Raw genomic sequence first — 19,658 nt, forward strand, 5'->3', positions numbered from 1 at the left:
ATGTTGCTTCTCCATGTCCTCATATCAGGGAGATCATATGATAGTTGTCTTTCTCCGATTGACTTATTTCTCATTCTCTGCTATTTTATATGCTTTGAAATTTTAATTTGCACAGTCATTGTGCGTGCAGGTTTATTGTTTTGTTATTTTTGTTTTTATCCACTACACCTTCTTCCTCCCTGTGGTTTGGCAGGTACCACTCCCCTCCCGGCCCCAGTTCAAAACCAGGTGCTAATCTTAGTAGTTCATGCCTTCTGTCCTGCCAAGATTTTATCGACCCCTTTTCCTAGCTGACTTCGCTTAGCTTTATTTTTGGTTTTGGAGTTATCCGTGTTCTTTCTTGTGACCCTTGCAAACAGCTCCATAAACAGTGGTCACAGTATTTTTTAAGCATTTTTGAGGGGGAGGAAGAGGGTTGTTTCAGCAGCTCATTTCACATGGAAAGACTGATTTTAATTAATCTCTTGCCTAGTATGTAATGTTCCTGTTTCCACATCAGAATGTAATCTCCACCTGGCAGATGGTTTCTTCTTTTAATTGAGATATAGTTGATATAAAACATTATATTAGTTTCAAGCATGCAACAAAATGGTTTGTTATATGTATATATTGCAGAATAATCACCACAGTAAGTCTAGTTACATCTATGACCACACATGGTTACAAAAACCTTTTTTTTCTGACACAGCTGGTTTGTGATCCAAGAGCACATAAGACTTTTGATTTTAGCCATAACTATCCCTTATGTTGGTTCAGTCTTGAGATTTTTGTAAAAATTGATTTTATCTATCACAGTTATGTGTTTGCAGGTGGGATCTGGGAGAAGGGAGTTTCTGCATGAATTTTTCCCGCTGTCCTGAGCAGAATTACTTAAATTATTATTTTAGAAACATAACTCCCTGGTGTTCTTGAGGTTCACTGAAAGGGGAAACTATAGTTAGGAAACCAGTGAGGGTTGCTTCAGCAGTATCAGAGAGGGGAGGAGATGGGTTTGACGGAATGGGTTGGTGGCAGGACTCATCATCATGCTGAAGAAATATGGAGGAGCCCGTAGCACAGGGCAGCAGTGGCACGAAATGTTTTCATCAAGTTTTGAATGTTGTGAGATTGAGGAGATTTTTGTGACTGCTAGTTTAAAATAGTAAGCTATATTTGTGACTGCTAGTTAAAAATAGTAAGCATTTGGGGGCAAAAGAAATAGAGGCTGTACATCTGTATCTTAGTATGGATGTATGGATGTGAATGCAATTACTCAGAGAGTCCAGCCCAAGAAGAAAGTCTCGATGGTGGAACTCAGGGGAACCATCCTCATTTACAGGAGGCAAGCAAAGGGAGAGAAATAGCAAAGCAGACTACAAAGGAAGTGTCAGGGAGGAAGCAGAGAGACCACAAGAGAGGCTTCCCAAGTGACAGAGTTGTCATCGGCGCCGGGCTCTGCAGAGAATCCTCCTGTATATCCCTCAGATTCACTTCTCCCGACCTCCTACCTTGCAGCAAGTGGTTGCTTTTCTGTTCATAGAGTTGCTGTTTTCTTCATTCTCCGGTTGAGTTTGTAGATGTTCAGAACGGTTTGCTATCTCTCTAGCTGGCTACCTGGGACCAAACGAAATTTAAGTCTCCCACTCCTCTGCCATCCTGGACCCTCTCAAGGGTCTGCAGAGAATCAAATAAGAGAAAGACTGAGTGTCCATTGGAGGTAGTAGAAACCAGATTCTAGGGGATTCTCGGGGGTTATTGGAGATGATGAAGGGAAGGAGGAGAGGTCCATAGTTGCTGGGCAATCAGGGGAGAAGTATTTGTTTATATTTTTGCCTTTTCATTTTTGTTTTGCTTTGTAGGTTGAGGAATACTTAGGTCAGAATCTTGTATGGTCAAATTTTTTATTTGGTTGCACTGATTTAGTCTCTCTCACTCGCTCTCTCTTTTTGGCACTGTTTTGATCTCTAACAGACTTTCTTTTTCCATAAGGTACCCTGATTTTCGTTTTTAGAGCATTTTATGACTTTGCTCTTTGATTTTACTCTTCTATAAAACTTAAATATACTTTGTTCTTACGGTCATCCTAAGTCATTTTTAAAGCTCAGTATTTGGAAATGATCATTATTCAGTGGACAACTAAGATGGTATAAAAGGAAAATACTAGCAATATTACCAGTTTTTCCTCATTTCATTTTTCATTCCTACCTATTTGGGGCAGTTTTAAGTCCACAAACCCAGTAAGTCTTTCAGAGACTAAACAGGTGTTTCCTGATGCTCAGCAGGTGCTTTAAGAAAGATCTCAGGTTACCTGGTAAATTGTGCAACCATTTATAAATGCTGTGAACTTTTGCAGTTAATTAAGTAGTATTTTGTAATAGATTATCCAGCTTTATTAATTTATTTTTTAAATTGGCACAGTTTGGCACTGTGACAATAATGCACTTAGTGTTCTAAAATTGGTAATGCATCTTCTTAAACACTTATTTCCAAGAGTAGGGATAACCATAGACATAGAGGGCAGCCTACCCAGTGTGTTGGTAAAGAGCCTCATGGTTTCTCCTTACCTAAAAATAGCATCTCCGCTGACACTCTCACTTTCCTAGACCTAAGCTGAAATCTTACTATTAGTGATTCTTAACAGGTTGATATAAATACCTCTGTTTCTAGTTGTTTCAGATAAGAGAGTACAGGCTTATATTTTAAATAACTTGACCAAGATCACATAGTTGGTAATAGAGCTAGGATTTAAATTATGCTGGCTCTGGCTCTGTCCTCTATTCTTGACAAATCTCTGTATTATCTTTAGAAGTAATAAGTAGGAGCATTTTTTTCTTTGCTTCTATCTCCTCAATCTCTTTCTATTCTCTGGTATTTTTTTCTAGGATCCTTTATCATTTTCTCCCTCCTTTTTATGTATTTGTAAAAGAGCATAAAAATAATTGGGGTGATTGTAGAAAAGTTCTGTGAACAAAAATGAAAGTACTACAGTTGGTATCAAAGAGTAAAAGGGATTTTTATTTTTTCTGAAAGGATATATGAGGGCTCTTTTTTTTTTTTTTTCAAGATTTTATTTACTTATTTGTCAGAGAGAAACACAGCAAGAAAGGGAACACAAGCAAGGGGAGTGGGAGAGGGAGAAAGAGGTGACTTCTCACTGAGCAGGGAGCCCAGTGTGGGGCTCCATCCCATGACTCTGGGATCATGACGTGAGCTGAAGGCAGACACTTAGCGACTGAGCCACCCAGGCACCTCTGAAAGGGATTTTTAAATGAGAAATGAAAACACAGTTAGATCGACTCCACAAAATAGAAACAGACACTTCTTTATAGGAAAAGATGGCTGAAAAGGACAAACAATCTAAAAGAAAGTCACGATATGAAGAATTTTTAGACAGTAAAGAAATTTTAAGAAGAAAGAAGATAGGGTTGAACAGACAGCAGTATTTATGTTGTATGTCCTATGACAGTAAAACATATGCCCATTCATGAAGCTTTTATAAATGCCAATTGTTCCTTAAAAAGAGTTGTAGGAAGAGAGAGTTAGAGGCCAAGAACACCAGTGTAATAAGCTTCCGTATTTTATTTAAGGTTAATGTTCAAGACATGATTGTCAGCAAGTATAAGACTCTTGAGACCATAAAATGAAAATCCATTTTTTTATACCTTTTGTACTGTATATAGTCAGATCTCTGGAAACACATTCATTGTTGACATTGTATATTAATGCTGTAACTATTTATTACAATTACAGATTTATCTAAGTGGATTTCTTCCAAAGCTTGATGCAGACCACTCTTTAACAAGTCTTTCAACCCCAGAAAGGAGTTTTATCTTTATAAACCAACGACCAATACATCAAAAAGACATATTAAAGGTAATCTATTTTAGAAAAAAAAAAATTACTTGGATCAGAAATAAAAACTAACTCTATCATTTGTCAACCTGTTGTAAGAACTACTTCAAGGATTTGCTCTAAAATAAGGAGGAGATAAACAGATACTCTAGTATTTATTAAGCATTGTGCTAGGTGTCTTACCTAGGACTTTGCAACAATTCTGTGATGAATTATCCTTATTTATAGTGAAGAAACTGAAGTATTGGTGACTAAGAAGTTAGTGACTAAGAAGCCCATTATAGCAAGGAAGCCAAGAGTCTGGATTTGAACCCTGGACTTTGAAAACATCCATGACTCTCTGATCTTTTAACCATGAAGCCAGGTGCACTAGAGAGTTTTATGTTGGTGCTTCATGTAAGTTCAAGGCCTCCAAATGAGTATTGCCATTTAGATACTGCTTTTCCTCATTAGCAGTTACATCCACTCAGTTTCTCAGCGGACTATACATTTTTGGTTTTATTTAAGGATGTCAGTACTATTTTTACGTGGTATTTTTATCTTTTCTTTATTACATGTATTTCTAGTTAATCCGACATCATTACAATCTGAAGTGCCTAAAGGAACCTACTCGTTTGTATCCCATTTTCTTTCTGAAAATTGACGTTCCTACAGCTGATGTGGACGTAAATTTAACACCAGATAAAAGTCAAGTATTGTTACAGAATAAGGTAAATTTGGAGATAGTTTTTTTTTTTTATATTATTCACAAACTTAGGCAGTCCTAACCATTTCACATGGGAAAGTTGCTTATTTATACATATTTTTAAATATTTTAAATCTTGCCTATTTATTATTTTTTGTAATTTTCCCTAACATTTGTTAATTTTTGTTTTTAGGAATCTGTTTTAATTGCTCTTGAAAATCTGATGACGACTTGTTATGGATCACTACCTAGTACAAATTCTTACGAAAATAATAAAACAGATGTTTCCTCAGCTGACATGGTTGTTAGTAATACAACAGAAACAGATGTGCTTTTTAATAAGATGGAATCATCTGGAAATAATTATCCAAATGTTGATACTTCAGCCATTCCTTTCCAAAATGATGTGCATAATGATAAATCTGGGGAAAACACTAATTGTTGTTTAAATCATCAGATACATGTTGATGACCATTATGATGATCATTTTAATAGTGAAAATTCTAACATTGGTAGAGACAGTAGAAATACATTTCAAGAGATCCCAGTGAATAATTTATCCTGTGAGGATGTCCAGAAGGAATGTAATGAGACTTGTTTTGTAGGTTCCGTTAAGCACACCCAATCAGAAAATGGCAATAAAAGCAATAGCGCTGGGAGTGGGAAAAATGAGGAAGCAGAAATTCCTGAGAAGTCTTTGGAAATCTGTGCAGATGACTGGAGCAAGGGAAATACACTTAAAAATTCAATGGGAGAAAACATTGAACCTGTGAAAATTTTAGTGCCTCAAGAAAGTTCAACATGTGAACTCAATAATAATGCATATCCAAGCCCTGAACAAAAGAATCTCAGTGAAGTTTCCTGTAACAAAAAATCAAATGTGGTAGATAACAAGTCTGGACAGCTTACAGCATATGATTTGATTAGCAATCGGGTAATCAGAAAACCTATGTCAGCAAGCGCCCTTTTTATGCAAGATCATCGTGCTCAGTTTCTCACAGAAAATTCTAAGACCAGTTTGGAGGATACAACAGTACAAATTGAAGAACTGTGGAAGACATTGAGTGAAGAGGAGAAACTGAAGTAAGTTTCCAGAGCTTGCTTGTGACCTGCTGCTGGGATATTTCCATTCTATATGACTCACTGGGTTTTTTAACTTCTTATTTATGGAAAACCAGAATGGAAAATGCCTTTTGGTTTGGCGAGAGTACCTTTTTGGCATCACTTTTTTAAATTTAGATGTTTTTAGTGTTTTATTTTTTATTTTTTGGGTTTTTTTGGTTTTGGTACAGGCCTTCACTACTTATTAAAATTTGAAGTTAAAGGTTTTCCATTCTTCTTAATTTAAAACTGTATTTTCTTCTTTTTTTATCTTATGTTAAAGAATCTTTCTATGACAGGACTTCCTCTTTTTTAAGCTTATGCATTAGAAGAGTTATAACAGTGGTGGTTTTAAGAAATATGTTGACTATTCCCTTTTTTAAATTGGTCTCCAAGATATGTAATACAAAATGAAAATTACAGTATTTTTGCAGATTCAATTTAGTGGAATCAGTACTGTCCCTATTCAGTATAAACTGAAGGCTTCCTTCTAAAATCTTTTATTTGTTGGCAACTTATAAACTATGGTAGGGTGTTTCAGTAGGTCAGGAGGTGGTTTGATCTATCTTTGATGGAAAGAACTACTTACTACTTACCATTTTTAGACTAGATGATCTAAATAAATATTATAAACTAATACGATGAGTGTTTATAGTTGACTTAGGGCACTTACTATAAATACAGAGTAGTATGTCTTGAGTGATCTAGCCCACCAGAAAATGAAACAGTGTAATTACACTTCCAGCCATATATTATGTATGATATCTCAATAATATGGTAGATATCTTGAAGAAAATTTAAACATAAAGTTATCATTCAGAGTTTTTATTTGATGACAAACATGAACACTTGACCGATTTTTTTTTTTTTACTTTATCATTAGCTTATTCAGTCTTATAAAGACACCATCAATTTAAAATAATAATGACCACTGTTTTGTATGTGGGAGTAAAATGCAACTTTCTTTTTTTTTTTTTTTTAATTTAAATTCAATTAGCCAACATATAGTACATCAGTTTTTGATGTCATTTTCAATGATTCATTAGTCGCATATAACACCCAGTGCTCATCATATAACGTGTCCCTATTAACACTGACAGGCAAAACCTCCATAAAATTAGCTTCTCTCTTTACTTCTTTCTTTCTTTTGGTGGGGATGGTTGTGTTTTTTCTATTTTTAGGAATGCACAGGAATAGACAAAAGAGTACAGTGAACCCATCACCCTATTTCACAAACCGTCATGTCATAGTCAGTCTCATATTATCCATACCTCCATGCACTTACCTTCCCTTTTTTGCTGTTACTATTCTGAAGCATATCCTAGGGTAATATCATCTCTTTCATAAATATTTTGCTGTGTATCCGTAAAGAGTAAAGACATTCCTGCTTTAAATATAGCTATAATATAATCATCATAATTTTTAAAACAAGAATTCCTAATATCATCAGATATTCAGTGTTTGAATTTCTAATTACTTAATACCAGTTTTTTTTTAATTTTTTAATTTTTTTATAAACATATAATGTATTATTAGCCCCAGGGATACAGGTCTGTGGATCGCCAGGTTTACACACTTCACAGCACTCACTATAGCGCATACCCTCCCCAATGTCCATAACCCCACCACCCTCTCCCTACCCCCCTCCCCCGGCAACCCTCAGTTTGTTTTGTGAGGTTAAGAGTCTCTTATTAATACCAGTTTTTTTAAAGTTTGTTTATTTGAATCAGGATGCAAATAAGGTTCACACCTTGTGATTGTCTTTAGTTTTATCTACGTGGCATAGGCATTTTAAGATCAGTGCATTTAACTTTTAGTACAGCAAGTCCACAGAAGTTGAATTGTGTTGACCAGGGAAGTGATGTATTATCTGAGAAGGAGGGGAAAAAAAGTATAGATGTTTCCCTCTCATGGAAGGTAGGGACAGTGTGACAGTAAAAGATGGCTGTTCCCTCACAGCCTCACAAAAGCAGGTATTGTTCCAGCTGACTTTTGGGGAGTGTCAGCATTGTTTCTTCTTGTAGGCCCCAAGGTATCAGGGTACAGGATTATGGGTAATAGTCCCCATCTAAAAATTTGTTTATCATCAGGCAGTATTCGAGCACCCAAAGTTTTCTCTGTCTGCTGCCATTAGGTGAACAAAAGAGGCAGTGCTGGGCAAGAGCAGATCTCTGAAACCACACCAGGATTTTAACTCCAGTTTCTTTCTCTGCTGGCTTTTTGCAAAAATGTGTGCACAGTATCTCCTGGATTGTCTTGATGGATTGTGTTATGATGTAAGAAAAATGACTGGCACATTGTTCGTGATCTTACTTAGAATTTTTAACCTGTGAAAAGAAAATTTCTATGTTGTGATTGACATTATTTTTCACTTGTTTAGTGAAGATTAAATTTAACTTGGAGGCCATAAATAGAAGAAAATATAAGTATTTTGAAATCAGAGAGTTTACTGTATGTCACAAAATGTGTTAGAATCTTTGAGAGCCAGGGGTTTGGGGACCATGGTGGCTGTGTCCAAAATTATGATCAGTGAGAAAGTGTAGCAAAAATGGTATCATACTCAACAATCACACTAACTACCACTTTTCTCTAATATTTATCTTGGAATTCTTTCCATGATCCTAAATTCTGTAGGAAATGCTAAGGGATATCAGAGTAGACTCCTCTTTTGTGAGTAATTGATCTTTCTCTCTATCCTCCCTTCACTTTTTTCCTATCCTTCCTGGTTTTTTCCCTTCTTCCTTCCTTTCATCTTTTCTCTTCCCTTCTCCTTTTCTTCTTTTCTTTCTGTTTCTTTTCCTTCCTTCTTCATTGCCCTTCCCTTTCTCCTTTTCTTCCCTCTCCTCTTTTTTTTCCTTTCTTTTCTTTTTTCTTCTCCTTCCTGCCTCTCTCTCTCCTTCCCTCCCTCCCTTCCTTCCTTCTTTCCTTCCCTTCTTTCCTCCCTCCCTTTCTACCTGTCTTCAGTTAGGAAATATTTATTAAGGGCATTCTGTATATAAGGCCCTATGTATTCTAGCTAATCACTTCAGATATAGCAATAAACAAAATATACTTTCTCCACTTATAAATGATGCAGTATAATGAGGAAAACACAAACAGAGTAATCCTAGAATACAATGAGTCAGTTTTAAAATAAGTATAAAGAGTTATGAAAATACTTAGCAGTGGGCTTATTCTCATCTATGAGACAGGAAATGATTCCCTACGTAAAAATAATCGGAAAGGTATAAGGAATTTTCTAAATAAAACAACTAAAAGAAAAATAGTGTTATTGAGGATATTAAAGTGCTCTCTGTAACAGGAACAGAATATGAGAGAGTCTAATAAGTTGAAGGAAAGCAGGCCAGATTATGTAAGATTCTGTAAACCATGACAAAGAATTCGAATAAGCCCTAGGATCAGGGTTTTTGTGCTGAGAGCTTAGGACAGACTTCGGTGTGGGGAGTACTTCATTTTTTAGTTCTTCTTTTCCAGATATTTTTCCTTTGCTTTTCTCCTTTCCTCTGGTGGTTTAGAAGCCAGATTTAGGCCTCTGCTCTTGCCCACTGGGGTTTCAGTCCATTGATGTTGACTTGAACTTTACATTTGCATACAGTGAACATACTTCTACTTAAAATAAGAATAATACTGTAATTGGGGTATTAAAAATGGTAAATAAACTTTATAATTACATGTAATCTTTCGTCACAAAAGCATTTGATTTGATTACTGGCCAAATCAAAATTAATATTTTCCATTCAGGTTACTGAATCCCTTAATGACATTAAGTCAAAGGTAGCAGCTGTTTTTACTTAACATTTGCTTAATCTTCCTTCGGACATAGCTTTTTATATTTCCCAAGGAACTAATTAAATTGACTTCTTGAGTAAATCACAAGATTCGTACCATATGTGAAAATTTGCACATTATAATTAATTACAAATGGTGACCTTCATCTTGAACTCATTTTTAACCGTAAGGGAAAAATCTTGAATTGGAATGTCCAAGAGCTAAAAATACTTACTTAAAGTACCTATTGAAAGGAAACTGTTGAAAATTATCTGTTTTATGTAGCTAGTCCAGAATGTCAGATTCTAAATAGAAATGAGAGAAAATCATATACAAAATTATGAATATAGCCTGGTAAGTAACCAGAGAATCATTTTTCATCTAGTTGAACAGTGACACAAGGTCTTTTTTACATTCTTACCCAGCTAACATTTCTGTATTTAACAGACATACACTGAGTACAAACTACACAACATGATGTGGTCTCTTGTCTTTCCGTCTCAATTTTAACATTTAATACAGTTCACCCCAAGAATGCCATTTTTATATCCTAACACATATCTATATAAATTTCTCCTTAAAAATGTTTCATGTATATTACCTACAATAGAATTTAGCCAGTTTCTTGAGTTACTTAAGATTAGAAAGAGCGTTAATTCTTCAGTCTCAAACTTAAAACTGCATTTGAAAAATCTTTTTAGTAAAGTTGCTTAAATAATTAGCAGCCTTTAGTCAATCATGGGCCTCATTCATTATGTGTTCCTTGATATACAATGATAACAAACGTTTATAATTATTTACTGTGGTGCCAAGCATTATTCTAAGTACTTGAAACATTTTAACTCATTTTATTGCTCATATCAAAACTATGAAGTAAATGTAGGTTATCTATAATAAATGATTATCCTGAGACACAGAAAAGTTAAATAATTTTTTTAGATTTACAGAGCTACTAAGTGGCAGCACCAGACCAGTCAGTCAGTCTCCAGGGTCTGTGCTCTTACCACTACAATTTACTGAACACCTAAGAGTAGTTTTCAGTTTTGGGAGTGCTTCAGAATCATCCATGGAGCCTTTTAAAAAGAGTATTGTTTAACCTCAATCTCGGCCTGGAGAATTTGAAAATTTGAGGGTGGGATTCAGGCATCTCAATTTTTTAGAAACAGTTTCTATAACCATTTTGCTAGACTGCCCTTGATTGACTGTGGGAGTTTCACTAACCCTAAAGAAAAGATGTCTTGATTTTACCCAGGATAATTTTGAATTGTCTATTATCTTGTACCTTTGAAACTGAATTAAATTAAATAGTTTGGATGTATTGAGGTTTGTTTTTTTTTTTTTTCACTGATGACTCTAAAATGAGAAATAAATAGCAACTGAAAAGTTAATATTTAACTATGAACCCATTACAAATTTAATCATAAAATCTTTATTTTGCATGTTATCATTAGAGTGACTTTATTTTTTTTTAAGATTTTATTTATTTATCTGACAGAAGAGAGACAGCAAGAGAGGGAACACAGGCAGGGGGAGTGGGAGAGGGAGATGCAGACTCCCCACTAAGCAGGGAGCCCGATGCAAGGCTCTTGATCCCAGGACCCTGGGATCATGACCTGAGCCAAAGGCAGCCACTTAACAACTGATCCACCCAGGCACCCCTAGAGTAACTTTAATTTTACCAGTGTCTAATTAGTAAATGGAGTATTATGTACAAGTTTTCTTTTGTAGTGCTCAGGAAATTGTTTATTCCATGTTGATGTTGCAGTGAACATCACTGTAAGGAACTCTTCAGATATAGAATTAACTGTTTTATTTAGTTATTTCTTTATAAGTTTTTTCTTTATCTTTCTTTTTCTTCTTTTAGTGTTTGTGTCTTCAGTGCTTCCATAAATAGTTTTTAAAATTGGGTAAAATGTAGTATTGTGATATACACAGATCTTAACTTTATATATAGTTCAACGCATTTTTGTATGTGTACACCCATGTAACCACTGCCTCAAACAAAATACAGAATACTTTACAGGGTGCCTGGGTGACTCAGTGGGTTGGGCCTCTGCCTTCAGCTCAGGTCATGATCTCAGGGTCCTGGGATCAAGCCCCGCATCGGGCTGTCTGCTCAGCGGGGAGCCTGCTTCTCCCTCTCTCCCTGCCTGCTGCTCTGCCTACTTGTGATCTTTCACAATGATCTTTCACAATGAGAATTTTTTTAAAAGATCCTTTTTTGCTACTTACCTACATAGTTACCATTTTGGTGCTTATCATTTTTTCCTGTAGATCACAGTTTCTACTGTTTCAACTTTTAATAGTGCAGTTATGCTGGCAATGGATTCTAAGCTTTCTTTTATCCAGAAATGTCTATATCATTTTCATTTTTGAAGGACATTTTTGCTTTGTATCATTGAATTCTGTTGGCACTTAAAAAATGTAATTTACTGCCATCTGGCTCTACATTGCTTCTAATAAGTTATATCCATCATTCGTGGTATTCTTTTTTTGTACTGTCTTTTTTTCTCTCACTGCTTTCAAGGAATTTGTTTGTTTTGCAGCAGTTTGATCTACCATATCAAGCTGTGGATTTCTTTGTATTTATCCCACTCGGGTTCACTGACCTTCTTGGATCTACAAAATGTTTCATTTATCCAAATTGCCTAATTTTCATCAATTTTTTTTTTTTCAAATTTTTTTTTCTCTTCAGTTCCACATTTTTTATCTGGGATTACAATTACATTTTTATCTGGGATCCCAAATATGTTGGGTTGTTTGTTGTACCATAGGCCATGGTGATGTTTTTTTAATCTTCATTTTTCTCTCTTGTTTAGATTGGTAAGTTCTATTGCTCTGCCTTCAAGTTTGCCGGCCCTTCCTTTTGCCGTCTCTCATCTGCTGTTAAGCATTTTCAGGCTTTCTTTTTGACATTTTTCATCTCAGATATTTTTTAGTTCTAGAATTTCCCTTTGGTTCTTTATTATAATGCCTCTTCCCTGTTTACATTCCTTTTGGTTCTCTCATTAGGAGAATCTTTTCCTTTAAGTCCTTAAATATTTATAAAAACCCTTTTCAAAAATAACTTTTTTTGGCAATTTCTAACATCTGAGACATGTTGAGGTTGGTTTTTACTCACCAGTTTTTCTCTTGATCATTACTCACATTTTCCTGTTTTATTACTTGAATGATAACTTTTAATTGTTTAGTGGACATTGTGGGTGATACGTTGAAGAAACTCTAGATTCTGTTGTCTTCTTCTGAAAAGTGTTGGTGTTTGTTCTGCAACTATTTAAGTTACTGACAGATCACACTGAGCTTGGAAGGCTGTTTTATACTTCCTTAGAGAGAAACTTTAAATTTTGCCCCCAACCCTGGGGCAGCTTTCTTAGTTCTAGGACATAGTTTTTCCCTTACCCTAAGATGTAGCCCTCATCCAGTTTTAATTTAAAACTCAAAACATTTATTAAGCCATCTAATTATATAAAATTCAAACTCTAAATTCCATTTACTCTGCCATAGGTAGTCACTAAAATCTATGTCTAGCTCATTGAACATTCTAGCAGTTGTTTTCCTCCAGGCTTCCACTTATGGAATTTTCTGGGATTTTTCTCCTTTAATTTCCAGTTGTTTTGGAAGCAGGGAATTCTGTTCTAGTTATTCAAGCTAGTAAGAGTGCAACTTATATAATGTAATATTATGTGATATAAAAATAAATAATAAAAATTATTTAAAAAAAAAAAACTTTTTCATGGGGCACCTGGGTAACTCTGTCATTAAGCATTTGCCTTTGGCTAAGGTATTGATCCCAGGGTCCTGGGATGGAGCCCCACATCTAGCTCCCTGCTCAGTGAGAAGCCTGCTTATCCCTTTCCTTCCTTGTGTTCCCTCTCACTGTTTCTCTCCCTGTCAAATAAATAAAATCTTGGGGAAAAAAAGGGTTTGTTTGTTTTTTTTGTTTTGTTTTGTTTTGTTTCAAAAAGAATGCAGCTTATTGCTTGATTTTATTTTATTTATTTATTTATTTATTTTTTTTTGCCACTCCCCTTTAATGCTAGGAACTGCCCTTTGGGTAAAAGCTATATAAATATGGATCTCTTTTTTGAATGTTGAATCATTCCAATATCTGTCTATTTTTGGTTGCTTTTCCATGTCCATTTTAAATAGTTGATCTCTGTATTTTGTTCAGAATTATAGTTATGTAGGGAAGGTTAGTCCAATATAGGCTCCTTCATCAGTACCAGACTTGGAACACCAGCTCTTTGTTTTTGATAAAATTTACTTCAGATGGCTAATACATTTCTGATTATGACCTCATTAGTTCTGTTTTATCTTTATTCCCAGATACGAAGAGAAAGCTACTAAAGATTTGGAACGATACAATAAGCAGATCAAGAGAGCCATTGAACAGGAATCACAAACATCATTTAAGGATGGCAGAAAAAAGATAAAGCCCACCAGTGCATGGAATTTGGCACAGAAGCACAAATTGAAAACTTCATTATCTAATCAGCCAAAACTTGATGAGCTCTTTCAGTCCCAAATTGAAAAAAAGAACCAAAACATTAAAATAGTTCAGATCCCCTTTTCTATGGAAAACTTAAAAAAAAATTTTGAGAAACATAAATTTGACTTAGAAGAGAAAGAGGAACTTTGCTTGCTCCAAAATCTCAAGTTTCCTGATGCGTGGCTAATTACATCCAAAACAGAGGTAATGCTATTAAATCCTTACAGAGTGGAAGAAGCCCTGCTATTTAAAAGACTTATTGAGAATCATAAACTTCCTGCAGAGCCACTGGAAAAGCCAATTATATTAACAGAGAGGTATGTTGAAGTAATAGATTTCTTTTTTTAACTCTCAAAACATTTATCAATCCATACTAGATTGGAAATTCAAAGCAAAAGTTGGAAGTGTTTTCTGGTAGAGAAAAGTTTAAAGAAATCTTTTTTAAAGTTGATTTTCTAATCTTCAATGGAATTGTTTTTGAATAAATAATTTTAGAATATTCTAGCTAGTTTACTTCTGCAGTTAGTAAATATCAGCCTCAATTCTCCTGTTCATAAGGGACTTGCCTAGGACAATTTTGAAGTTAGGTTGCCATGACTCTGTCATTGTACACTTTGCATTTCAAATGTATACCAAAATAGAATTATACAATGAATGCCTTTATCAACAATTACCAAGATTTTGTCACATTTATTTGTCCTTTCAAAGATATATATGTATATTATGCACACACACACACACAGACATATTTTCTTTTTCTTTCCTAAATTTTTTAGCCAATTTCTACCCAAACATCTTTCGGTTTCTCTCTTTTAAAAATGACTTACCTAACCACAATGACTTTTTCCTATCTTACACAATATTAATTCCTTGAAAGTATATCTCATTGTCTCAACATGTCTTTTTTATAGTTTTTAAATTATTAAATTTAATTTGTATCTAAACAAGGTCCAGCTGTTACATTTTGTCTCTTAAATCTCTTCTAATATCACACCATTAACTTGTTGATACTAAGTCACTTGTTTTTTAGAATATCCTGTTGTCTCAGTTTGTCCCTTTGCTTCCTCGTGGTTCCTTGTTTTTTCCTCTCCCATGTTTAAACAGAAGTTAGCCCTGGAGGATTGAATAGATTTCGATTCTGCTTTCTGGGGTGACTATTTAATAGATTGTGCGATGTGCTCCTTGTTTCATCACATCAGGACTTATCACTGGTTTCCGCCACTGACAGCTGCTCTCCTGCCTTAAAATTCCCTGTCAACCTTTCCATCTAATGATTTCATCCACTGATGATTGTTGGCCTGAACTGATATTCTTATAGATTGCAAAATGGGGTATTTATGAGCAAATTATTTTCTGTAAAAATGAATAGCTAACAGCTAACCTGTTAACATTTCCCTTTTTTTATATTTATTATTTCTTTCTTTGGTCTGACAGAGGAAAGAATCATATATATGAAAAGCAATAAAAGCCTGAAATTAGGGGCACCTGGGTGGCTCAGTGGGTTAAAGCCTCTGCCTTTGGCTCAGGTCATGATCTCAGGGTCCTGGGATAGAGTCCCACATTGGGCTCTCTGCTCAGCAGGGAGCCTGCTTCCTCCTCTCTCTCTCTCTCTCTGCCTGCCTCTGCCTATGACCTCTGTCAAATAAATAAATAAAATCTTAAAAAAAAAACAAAAACCCTGAAATTAGAAAGATATTGAGGGTTTGTTCTCTAGGACATGTCACTAGATAACTCTATTTCAGAACTCCCAAGAATATATAAAAAAGTCTTTTATGAAGTATATTAAAACTCTTTTGTTAAAAAGCCCTGCTACCAAATCATGATTAGGAGTGCTTTGAGCCTGTAGATCGTATTGGGGGGAATTGCCATCTTAACAATCCTGCATCTTCCAGTCCCTGCACAGTGGTCTCCACTGATTTAAGTCTTCTTTAATTTCTCTCAGCAACATTTTGTAGTTTTCAGTATAGAGGTATTTTTTTGAAAAAATTTTTCCCAAGTATTTTTTTTTTAAGATTTTATTTATTTATTTGACAGAGAGATCACAAGTAGGCAGAGAGGCAGGCAGAGAGAGAGAGGGAAGCAGGCTCTCTGCTAAGCAGGCTCTCTGCCAAAGGCAGAGGCTTAACCCACTGAGCCACCCCGGCGCTCCCAGAGCTGTCTTTTTAATTAAGAGAGCAGTAATCACATTCACCTAAATCCAGCATCTTTCATAGTATTCTCTTTGAGATTGGCTTAGCAAACTGTCAAAGAATTAGAAAAGAATTAATACAGATTTGGCCTGTATTAAACAGTTCAAAAATCTGATAGTACTTTCTGTTCTTCCCTTAAAAAGAACGAGGGTATAATCTGAAATGTTAAACAGGATTACTTCTCTAAATGGTTATTTGTGAACTTTCATTTATATTTTAAAAATCATTCTGTGCTTCTACAAATTAAACATTTTTAAAGATTTTTTTCCTTTATGATATTCTGTTATTCGAAAACAAATACATTAAAAACTATTATTTGCGGGGTGCCTGGGTGACTGAGTGAGTTAAACCTCTGCCTTCGGCCCAGGTCATGGTCTCGGGGTCCTGGGATCGAGCCCTGCATTGGGCTCTCTGCTTGGTGGGGAGCCTGCTTCCCCCTCTCTCTCTGCCTGCCTCTCTGCCTACTTCTGATCTCTCTCTCTCTCTGTGTGTCAAATAAGTAAAACCTTTGAAAAAAAAATTAAAAAAATAAAAAACTATTATTTGGGACCCATACTAGCCTGATAATAAAGCTTCTTAATTGAACATGGACAGCAACAAAACTGAATTCAAAATTGTTTTCACCCTTCTTTTGAAATGTGACATGTGTACCACAATTAATACAAGTTTTTCAAAACTGAGTGAAAGACAGGAATTATGAATTGGGTTCAGTGTCCTTACTGTGGTTCTAATGCAGATTGTGTCATTTATCTCTCAATGGTGTAACTTAGAATCTCTGTAAAATATAAAGTAGGAGCTCAGTAATAACAACAAAGGCCAATGTTTGTTGAGGATTTACCATATGATAGGAACTTTACTAAACCTTTGATCTTAACAACAACCTTATGATAGAATAATAATAATATAATAATGGCATTATTTATAAAGTTTTCACTTGTATTTTATAGAGAGAGCACAGTTTTGATCTCACATTTAGTTCGTAATGTTCTAAAAGATAGAAACTGTCTTTTGTATCCATTCTTCCTCCTTTCCATATGCTATATATAGTAGGTCTTCTAAGAGATATTAACAGAGATGTAAAAAAGTAAAGTTTCTCACAGGGCTACTTACATCTTTGTATTTTGTTATGAATCATTTTTTAAAGGGCTCTTACATTAACTTTTTTCCATAAATCCTCTTATTTCATTTTACATATTTAATAAGTTAAAGGACCATAATTTCTTTTTCAGTCTTTTTAATGGATCTCATTATTTAGAGATTTTATGTAAAATGACCACAGATGATCAGAGATACTGTGGATCAGCTTACCTGTCCGATCCTCGTCTTACAGCAAATGGTTTCAAGATAAAATGGATACCAGGTATGATGATGTGGTTTACTATATCCTGACTTAGAAAAAGAAGTCTTGTTCCAGAGGTTTCATTTGGGTTTCATAATATACATACTGGTATATTTTTGTCTCACCAAAAGTACAGTGTCAGCTATATAAAAACAATCATATTTCAAAAAGGTAATCCCTGAAACTAGGAAGTTTGGCATCCCTTTCAGTCTGTTACCTTGCATTTTTGTTTTCATAACTAATCGAGAAGTTTCACTGTAATTTTTGACATCTCTGGCACAATATGCCTCGTGTGTTTAAAGTATTTAATACTCCTTTGGATGATGAGAGAGAGAAATGTGTAGTTTGTCGGAAAGGTCTAACAAAAATGGACGTCTCTTTTCCTGTTTTGCCAATTAGATTTGTAACATCAGCAGTCTTACTATTTGGAGAGTGAATGATTTGATTCCGTTGCTTTGCTAAAAAGACTGTGATAACTCTGTCTTCTTTGTATGGCAAGTCACTGGGTGGAGAGAAAAGTAAATCGTTTTGGGAAGCAGACTTCTGTTTTCCTGGTTGGTCCCTTCTCTATTCTTTCCTAACTTTCATACTTAACTGTTTTCTGCCCTGCCTAGGCTGGTCTTGTCCTATTGTTTTCCCTTTGTCTGGTCTTAAGGGTATGGTGAAGAGTGATGCCACTGTTCCCTCTCCTGCCTGCCACTAACCTTGTCATAACCAGTAGACAGAAAAAGTTCAACCGAAACAGTGTTGAAGATTTTTATAGGGTTTTATTTAGACATAAAAAGAAAATGAGTAAAAACAATTGTACGAAGCTATGAAATTAAGTATATACAGAAAATAGTTTGGTGCTCCAAACTTTAATTTTACCTACTTTTACAGTTTTAGGAACACCTGCCCTGGACTTCTCACCTTCTATCTCAGTCTCGGATATTTAGATTTGGAGTGGCCTCAATGTTTTCTCATCATAACAACTAATAATTATCGAATAGTTATAAAGTACAGGACACTATTCTAAATATTAAATGTATTAATATTAATTAATAGCCTTACAAAGTAGTTTCTGTTGCTGTCTCCATTTTACAGATGGAAAAATCAAGACACAATGAAGTTTGCTTAAGCATACCAGTTACTAGTAGAACCAGGATTTCAACCCAAGTGCATTTACAGTCTAGCTTTTAACTAATTTGTTATATTGTTTCCTACAAAAATTGAGATATTTACTTCGTAAAGTAGTTGTGAGCACTAGAGAGGTACTTAGGGAAATCAGTTAGCATAGTACTTGCCAGTGGTAGGTGTTTGGGTATTCTCTTTCCTTCCCATCTTCCAGTATCCCTTTCTGTCATTTCTTTTAGTCCTCCCAGAAGTCTTTCTTGCTCAAGACCCCTAGCATCTTTTTAATTTATTTGAAGTGTGAAACAAGGGGTGTGTATAGGTTTGTGTGTAATAAGATTTTTTTTTCTTAATCTGTTTTTCTAACGAACTGTGTGGTATTGCTGGCAGGTGCCACTTTTTTTTTTTTTCCATAAAAAATAGTATCACAGCAATTTTTTTAAAAAAGTTAAAATAACTACTTCCCTGTCTTTTCTAAGAACATATTTATGCTTTCAGCTCTTAGCTTGTGGGTAGTGTTTTTTGTTTTTGTTTTTAAAGATTTTATTTATTTATTTGACAAGGAGAGAGCACACAAGCGGGGGAGCCATAGAGGCAGAGGGAGAAAGAGGCTCGATGAGCAGGGAGCCTGCTACCGGGCTCTATCCCAGGACCCTGGGATCATGACCATTGCCAAAGGCAGACACCCAACAGACTGAGCCACCCAGGTACCCCGTGGGTAGTGTTCTTTAAGTCCTGTTAAATACTAGGTACTTTACAAGGCACCAGAGATATAAAAATGAGTAAGAGTCACCTGCAAACTGACTTGATTTGGTTGGAATTAATTTTCTTAGATTGTCATCAGCATTATTTATCTTAGCAGTAACAGATCAAATTTAAAACTGTTTTCCTCTTTTTTAAGCCTTTCTTTTCCTTCATTAATTTTTATGTCATGTTTTCTTAAAAACCATTTCTCCTCTTCGTGAGTTTGTTTTCTTGGACGAACTTTGGATGAGCAGTTTGCCAGTTGTCACTAAACATCTTTGAATGATAAGGACATTCAAAAGAGAGGAGGAATACATCTGACTCTGAGGGAAAAGATTCTGAATGTGATCCTAAGAATTTTGCTCATTCACGGGATTAGTTTTTTGTTTTGCATCGATAAGA

The 19,658-nt window shown here is 35.1% G+C and overlaps 1 protein-coding gene across 9 annotated transcripts in view; it reads left to right on the forward strand.

Annotated features, from left to right (window-relative positions):
• The window catches only part of PMS1 (PMS1 homolog 1, mismatch repair system component), an 86,521-nt gene that overhangs the window by 61,892 nt on the left and 4,971 nt on the right, over positions 1–19,658 (forward strand). For all 9 annotated transcript variants that reach the window (XM_046018883.1, XM_046018881.1, XM_046018888.1 and 6 more), the window contains 5 exons: positions 3,730–3,852; positions 4,398–4,541; positions 4,710–5,599; positions 13,712–14,191; positions 17,293–17,423. In XM_046018883.1, coding sequence (XP_045874839.1) covers positions 3,730–3,852; positions 4,398–4,541; positions 4,710–5,599; positions 13,712–14,191; positions 17,293–17,423 — 1,768 coding nt within the window. The remainder of the gene's footprint in view (positions 1–3,729; positions 3,853–4,397; positions 4,542–4,709; positions 5,600–13,711; positions 14,192–17,292; positions 17,424–19,658) is intronic.

The sequence above is a fragment of the Meles meles genome, chromosome 9 (genome assembly GCF_922984935.1).
Source record: "Meles meles chromosome 9, mMelMel3.1 paternal haplotype, whole genome shotgun sequence".
Lineage (NCBI taxonomy): Eukaryota > Metazoa > Chordata > Mammalia > Carnivora > Mustelidae > Meles > Meles meles.